Source organism: Anneissia japonica, unplaced genomic scaffold (assembly GCF_011630105.1).
Source record: "Anneissia japonica isolate Jap-2015-1 unplaced genomic scaffold, ASM1163010v1 scaffold640_len1575945_cov177, whole genome shotgun sequence".
In the NCBI taxonomy this organism is placed as follows: domain Eukaryota; kingdom Metazoa; phylum Echinodermata; class Crinoidea; order Comatulida; family Comatulidae; genus Anneissia; species Anneissia japonica.
Window position 1 is genome coordinate 494,105 of NW_022684376.1, and position 8,631 is coordinate 502,735.

Consider the following 8,631-nt stretch of genomic DNA (forward strand, 5'->3'; position numbering starts at 1 on the left):
GCACAGTATTTTAGATGTTTAAATTATACTTTTCAACGTGAAGAAAAGCATACGATCCATACTGGTACAAAAAGTTTTGCTAAACCAATTGATCGCTAGTTTCTCATCCCCGGACTCATCAAATTTTGGAGGCTCATGAAAAGTACTACAGGTCTCTCCCTTTAACAATTAAAGACCCCTCCAATTATAAACCACTTCGAATTAAAGAACACCATTCTGTGGTCCCGTATTAAAAAGTCTTAATTGGAGAGAGACTTGTATAATCGCAATTAAAAAAAGAAACATTTATTTTTCTGTTGAACATAGCTCAGTCCACCTTATATAATTTTATGTGAGACGTTCGTGTGATGTGGCCATATTATGGGTATGATGACGTAATATAATTACCAAATATGGGCAAATTACATGTTTTGTCACATAAAATTTGATAGTGTGGACAGAGCTTTAATAATGCTAATCTGACAGATTGATATCAAAGCCTAAGAAGATGTGCAAAAAAAAAAAAAATGGCAGAATACATTACAAAGATTCATTTTAATTTTTTTTTATAAATACCATTTGTTAAAATGATTTACCAGTCTGTTTTCCTAATAGGGGCCTAAGTGGATTATTTTTGAAACTTATTTCTCGAGCTGTGAAAAAACAAACATTAATCGGACTCGTACTGTTTTTATCACCTTCTCCCGCTGTTTTGTAAGGGTTACAAGCATTTCGCTATTGCTGGCTGTTTCACCAAACTTGTTCCTCTCTCCCTCCAATCGCGTACTGTTTTTTTAAAATTATTATTCGAACTGGCTCAAGTGGATTCTTGGCGCGAATTTTATAAACTCGAAGCTGATATAGTTGTATAATTTAGGAAGCAAAATAACATGTGGCCCTTATTTTTCTAAGTATCGTGATTTATGATATCATAAGTGCAATATTCAATTTTTGTAGAATGACATTTATTTACTGAGTAATGATCCATTTTGTTTGGATGAAACCCAACAAGCAAAGTTTAACCTTAATCAGCTAGTTGAAATAATGAGAAAAACTGACAAAACCTTTCAATTTATCACGTGCGTATTCTATGCCCTTTTACAACCTATTGTATGTAAATCGCATGAGAGACTAGTTAGAACACACAGTACTCAGGGACGTAGCCAGGATTTTTAAAGGGGTGGGGGTGGGGAGCCGTTATGCGAGGTACGTAGGACTCCGGCGGGGTCCAGGGGGACGAACCTCTTGTGAAGTAGCGTACTCTGAAGGTTTTAAGGACTGTTTTGGAGGATAAAGTGAAAATTGCATTAGACACATCATAAATAATATAAGTAGGCCCAACAATAATTATAATAAATTAATAGTGATGGATCCAGGAATAAGAGGTTACGGTACCCAGGGAGGGACTTTCACTGACTGAGGAACCACCCACCTCAGCCCCACCATGGTTGGGGCTGAGGTAAGAAAATTTATGATTAGGGCACTTCTAGATGGCCGGAAAGTACCGTACACTTTCATACTTAAATTTGAATATAGTTTCCTTTTTTAGGTCTATGGTCTATGAGGTCGTGAAACACATCAACTTGGCCTCAAGTTAACTGATAATTTCAGTTGCAGATTCAAAGGGGGAGAGGAGCCGGCCCGGGCCCCCTAAATTTTTCAAAATTATGAAATAAAAAATGGAAAATATTAATAAGATTTAGGTCGAGAGTACTATTTCCTGCCATGTAGAATTGCCATCATCATACATTTTCTTGTCTCAGCCCAAACCATAATGGGGCTGAGATGGTGTACACTCTCCATCTGTGAAAATAACCCCTGGGCCCCCTCAATTTCGAATACAGTACCGGTATCTGGATTCGCCACTGACCTCTATAGCTTTTAAGTTTGAGCACTATCATTTACCAATTTGTTTATATTTATATATTTTCAGTGCTACGCAGCATAACCATACTATGATTTAAATCTGTCACGGTTGTTTGACAGATGTAAATGTAACTTTAACCTTTTTAACTTTTAAAGTAAGAATCGTCTTTTGATGTTGGTACAACATAATGATGTGCAAAATCATCCACGTTTCATACGAAATCTAAATTTATATTAGTTAATTTTTATAAAAGCTTACCTCAACTTCTGCAAGCCGTCTTGGCAAATACAGCAATCGTAACTAACGGATTCGAACTGAGGAAAACTGTTATATGACGTCACCGTCTCCAATATTTGCTATTGGTCAATAAATATAGGATATGTTGCTAAGATAGTTCATCTATTTTTAGAACTTGAAACAACTAATTCAACTTTGAGTAATTTTTATTCCAACGGACTGTCACAGAACTTTCTCCTTGCATCAGGGTATTTGGGCTTACTCACTAAAGTGTTGCTGAAATACAATCAGGAGGATTTTCCCGACAGGGGATTCCGATGTCCCAGGGAAGAACCAAGTGGGCGTGGCCGGGCGCCTCTCAAAATCTTTCGAAAGTGGTCCATGAGACAAATCCCCCAAATTATGAAAATTTAAGGGTTCAAAGGCTTATTTAATCGATTTTAGAGTCTACTAATTTGTAGCAAATACATTTAATATTTTTTTCTCCCCAATGAATTGTGGTTTTTCTCCCCGACGAGGGAGGGGGAGGGAGGGGCCCTGGTACCCGCCTCCCCACTGGCGCCACCCCTGAATACAATGTCTATCCACCTATAAATACTTTCTTTCTTGTTGCCCAAGTTATCCCTTTTCTTACATTTTCAGGACCAAGTGCACCTCGAGATTTGATATCAGTTTCTGTTTCGTTATTTTTTTGTTGTTGTATTTTGCTTTGATAGTAAGTCGCTTTTTAAAAATAAAATTGTATTCATTGTATCTACAAATCGGATGAATATGTTTAATAATAATTTGAAATTGTTGTGATAATTAATAACATGTAAAACCAACAAGACTTGTAACCTACTACAACAAGCTTCACAAACCAAATACAAACAACACATATGTTCCTTCAACAAACTTACAGACACAATTTAGATATTATGTTCCTAAAAAATTTAATAATTTGAAAAGATTCACTATATAAAATTTCCATATTGTTTAATAATACCATGATATTTTTTATTAAATGAATTATTTCTTTATAATTTTATTAATTTCGTTATTAACGTACTACACATTGCAATGTAATTTAATTAATCATTTCAAACAATAGTTTGTTATGTTTGGTCACCCATTTTGCAGATGCAAATAATGTGCAGGGTGCAGTCATATAATATTATATCGGATAGACTTGCCACAAGTCTCTAATTTATTGATGTTTCCTAGTATTAGCAAGGAACAGTGAATTACTGTTCCCTGATATTAGCAAAGATAATAAATAGTAAGATAGAGCAGCTTCCCAATATAGTGGAACATCCGTTCGAAATGCATTGTGGGTACACGAGGAGCAATTTTACCCCGTCCGCACGGCGGCGCTATACAGTAGTAATGCTCAGGTAATGCTGGTTCGTCTGTTTCCTGTATTTTCTCCACTCAGTCAAATGGTCAAATTTTACCCCGCTCGCGGGAGGGCGGATGTTGAGAAACTTGTTAGGTTGTTTTTTTAAAATTAATTAATTTTTTTTGTACTTGGGTAGGCTTAAGATTTATTCATCTGCATGAAGTACTTTTTCTTGATTTAATTTTGCTTATTTTGTTCAAACTATTCCATTGGAGCTTTGGTATATTTCTTTATGAATTTTTAGTATTTTAAATTACTTAATATTAAGTTTTAAGTTCAGTTTAGTTAAGTTTTGCCTGTTAATGTTTTGATTATCCTCTCCTTTTTCTGTTGTATATTTTGTAAGACCGCACCACTGATTGTAAGTGCCACCGATACAAAGGTGAAGTGTCACAAATAAATAAATAAATGTTGATTTTGGATGCGAATTAATCCCAGAAAAGGTATAATATGGAACGCCATGTAAATAAGTAATATGGAACGCCATTAGTACCAAAATAAATATATTTTTAATAGTTTCACTGATTAAGACAAAATTAGGGATTGGAACCCAGTCTATATATTGGATTACTCCTTGACTCAATTAATACATTGAGCGTTTCTAACTCTAGAGGGCGTTGAAGTTAATGAGCCTATTTAAAGGCAAACTTGTTTCACGAGGAAAATAGAAGGAGTTGTCTTGTGAAGTCCACTGACAAATAGGTCTATCCTATAAAATGATAAACCCTGAGCATAATATCAGTGAGACTTGATTAAGTTCATATGTGTATATTATCCAAAGTGAATTTCATGACAGACTTTTTATTTTACTAATGTTATTCGATATTAATAATCATTATAACAGTAGGCCTATTATTATTATTGTTATTTATTATTATTTTATTATCATCAATAATATTGATGTTATAATCTTATCAAGCATAGCCATTCAACGAAAAGTTCCTTTATTCAGTTGTATTAAAAGGTATCTGGGGGGGATTCCAACCGGCAACCTCTCGCTATCAAGGTGAGTGTCATACCAATTAGACCACGGAGACCTATAGAGTCTCATATAGAACTAGTGCTGTCCAACTATACGCATGTACAAGTGCGAGGAATTAGTTTCTTTAATCGAATTTGAATTTCCAACAAAGCTTCAATGCCTCAGTTGGTTAAGGCGTCCGTCTGCATAAGATCAGAAGGTTCAAGGCTCGAATGTGGGTGGTTTTACGACAATGAGCAGTAAATTACTAACAAACTTTACAGTCGCTCACAACACAAAATGTTGAGTTGTCTATTTTTATTATTCAAGCAAAATTTAATTTAGATTTTTAACCAAAAAAGCGGTTGACAAATGTCATAGTCATTTCAGTTATAATTAATGCAAAACAGGTTATATGACTTTAAATTTTGGCCGAAAATACATGCACAATTTATATATTTTCTCATAAAATATACGGTAGGCTTTAAAAGTGTAAGGAGAAAAAAAACTGTAAGCTATATTTTCAAGAGTATGGTTCTATAATAGGCCAATAGATTAAAACTTCACACAGATTTAAAATCTATATAGGCCTGTATTTTTAATAATTAAAACAATTATGTTTTAATGTATGCTTTTTTATTTTATTATTTTAAGTTAAGCGCTTTATGATAAAACGGTTGCTTCAAAATACGAATGCAACATTGGTATAATAATGTTCTTGTATATATTTAACATTTGGTTACATGTAACAGATTTTATAAAATTATACTCGACTACAAACATTAATCTTTAGTACAAGTCTGACAGGCCAACAGGCCTATACAGGCGTCAGGGTGAGCGGTGAGCACTAGTCCATATCGTATATCATGAACCCAGTGAAAGTGAAAGGATGGTTGGAATTACCATAAAGTCTTCTTTTTTCGTTCGTCAACCAAACTTGATCACCGACATTCAGTTGAACGGTTGCGCCAGATCCTATCTGATCGTTCGGATTAGGCTCATTACGATGAGCAGTTGTGATAACACGACCGTTTAACTTCAATTTTACATATGGTTGTGGGGGAGCGAACGACATGAAACTGAACATGAAGAAATACACGCCAGAAATCCTACATGTGAACTTTCCGGTATTTTTGTCAAAGTCATTTCCGATATTAATCTCCATCGATGTGAATGATATGACCCATTCTGTAGTTTGTACATGAGTTGTGCGCAACGCAGTAAACGCAGATTTACGGGATTGTGAGGCCTTCAATCCTGGCTCGCCCTTTTCTCCCTGTGATCCGTTGTTTCCTTTAGCCCCCAGCGGTCCTGTTGGTCCAAGTGGACCTTGTTTACCCGGAAATCCTTCGCTTCCTTTGTCACCTTTTAGACCCTCATTTCCAGGTTCTCCCTTTTGTCCTCTAGCACCTCTGATACCTCTGTCACCTTTACTACCAGGTGCTCCAGGTGGACCTAACCCTCCAGGTGTTCCGGGGACTCCTGAGATACCAGGTTGCCCAGATGGCCCGTGACAGCACATATTGCAAGAATAAGGTGCAGTTTCTTGTTCACTTGTTGCGGTTGTTGTAGCCAGGTTTATTGGTAGAGAAATTAGTACGCTGATCAAGCCTACCAAAAATGAACGAGATGTCAAATAATGATTCATTCTTATTCTGAAAGAGAAAATAATTTATTTATTATTTAGTAATCATTACTCTCAAAATTTCCACTGAATTTAGACATGTTTTAAAGAGAATTTAAAAAATATCCCATTTTTGAAATTACGAATCTTGTGCACGTTTATAAACTGTGAGATGACACAGCAGGTGCATCGCTTCATCTAAGCTCAGCGACAGGCCATTGTAATGGGTAGGATCAAGACGATTCTAGACGAGTCTCAGATGGTATGTATTATTATTAATCTTGTATTCGTATAAATACATACATACATATATGATATTGAAGGAAGTTAGCCGTTAACACCGTTGAATAAATATAATATAAATCATCAATGGTACATATACAGTGTTTAATATTGTTTAATAAGGACATGATGGAACATCGTAGGCTACGTTGTAGCTTTTCAACGAATAAAGTCCTATGAAAAATCATTGTGTAATAAAATGCCTCCGACGGGGGGTGGGGGTGGGGGGAGGGGTTGCTGATCGTCTAGGCCCCCTTCAATCCGCAACTGACTTATCACGTGCATCTATGCTCTTTTTCAACCTATTGTATGTAAATCGCATAGAATAGTTATTAGGACAAGATATGCTGTCTATCCTTCATATAGTAGGATATATCCCATGACTAAATTCCGGTTCGGTTGTATATTAAAGTAAAATCAGCTTTCGATGTTGGATAATGATGTGCAACATCAAGTAAGTGCATCTTGAGATATGCTATCATACTTGTTTTTTGTTTGTTTTTTTGTTTTTGTTTTTTTGTTTTTTGTTTTTTGTGTGTGTGTGTGTGTGTTGTATTTTGCTCTCATAGTAAGTCGCTTTTTGTAAATAAAATGTCATCATTGTATCTACAAATCACTATTTGAGATTTTTCGGAAATTATGAATAACAACAAGTTTGTAACATATATATTCTACGACAAACGTCAGAAAACAAACTAAACATAACAACTTCTTTTAACATAACAACTTGTTTTCTTCAACAAGAAGATATTGTGATGCTAAAATATCAATTTAGGATATGTCCCATGACTAAATTCCGGTTCGGTTGTATATTAAAGTAAAATCAGCTTTCGATGTTGGATAATAATGTGCAAAATCAACCACGTTTCATAAGAAATGTCAATTTATATTGGTTATTATTTATAAAAGCTTACCTCAAATTCAGCATAGACTTCTTGGAAGATACTGCAATTGTCACTCACTGATCCGAACTGAGTGAAACTGTTATATGACGTCACCGTTTTCAATGCTTGCTATTGGTCAATATATGTAAGATAAATTGTTGAGATAGTTCATCTATTTTAAGAAATTGGAAAAACTGTGAGTATTTTTATTCCAACGAACTGTCACAGAAGATTTTTTCTTGTGTCACTGTATTTAGGCTTACTCGCTATTCTTTGCAAGTGCAGCTTAACAATGGCTATCCACCTTTAGATAAAGTTTTCCCTGATGCCCATATATTATCCTTTTTCCAAAATTTTCAGTAGTAAGTGCATCTTGAGATACGGTATGCTATCATACTTGTTTTTTGTTTGTTTTTTTTGTTTGTTTTTTGTTTGTTTTTTGTTTGTTTGTTTTTTGTTTTTTGTTTTTGTTTTTGTTTTTGTTTTTTTTTGTGTTGTATTTTGCTCTGATAGTAAGTCGCTTTTTGGAAATAAAATGTCATCATTGTATCTACAAATCACTATTTGAGATTTTTCGGAAATTATGAATAACAACAAGTTTGTAACATATATATTCTACGACAAACGTCAGAAAACAAACTAAACATAACAACTTGTTTAACATAACAACTTGTTTTCTTCAACAAGAAGATGTTGTGATCCTAAAATATCAATTTATTTGAAAAAAAAAACCAACTAGCTAATAAAATTTTCATCAAAGAAATGTTAAGTAACGTGCATTGATGTCAATATACAATTTTCTACTAAACATTATATTATTGTCTTCCTTTATTAAATTATTTCTTTTATTTAAAAAAAAGTCAACTATTAAAGTAATCATTTCAAGCATTGGATTGTTATCCTTGGTCGCTCATTTTAAAATATTTTTAGGAGGTGAGTTGAAACATACGATGTTGACAGAACACATATTGTGTTACAACAGAGATGTGCAAAGAGAAGGTAGCAGAGTGCTGTCAATCAGAAATTCGAGAGCTGAGTGGAAAATGCTTGAAACTAAGTATTATCATAATCGTTATGGAATTCTCCCCCAGAGAGCTCAGTACGTGTTCCTAGTGCTTGATCTAATGACTGGGGGTAATAATGTGAAGTCTAACATAGTATTATCAAAAGAGAAAATAGATTTGATTAAGGACCAAAATGAGTTAGCGTTGGAATTACCAGTGGCGTATCTAGGTGGGGGGGGGGGGTGACACGCCCCTCCAAAAATTACTCCTCCCCCAGTCTCCTCCAAAAATCATTTGAAAGTAGAAAAAATTCACCTAAAATCACCTTATTTGCAAATTAGCACCTTCAACTGATCATCGAGCCCCCTCCCTCCCACCTTTACCGTCGCTCCCCCATCAGCACCAACATTTCAAG

General features: G+C 34.8%; 1 protein-coding gene across 1 annotated transcript; it reads right to left on the reverse strand.

Moving 5' to 3' along the window:
* Positions 1-3,126: 3,126 nt before the first annotated feature.
* LOC117105478 (complement C1q tumor necrosis factor-related protein 3-like) lies at positions 3,127-8,397 on the reverse strand. The gene is made up of 2 exons (XM_033246642.1): positions 7,243-8,397; positions 3,127-6,077 (listed from the first exon to the last, which is right to left on the reverse strand). The coding sequence occupies exons 1-2, from the start codon at positions 7,254-7,256 to the stop codon at positions 5,270-5,272; spliced, it is 822 nt and encodes a 273-aa protein (XP_033102533.1). The 5' UTR covers positions 7,257-8,397; the 3' UTR covers positions 3,127-5,269.
* Between the last annotated feature and the right edge of the window lie 234 nt (positions 8,398-8,631).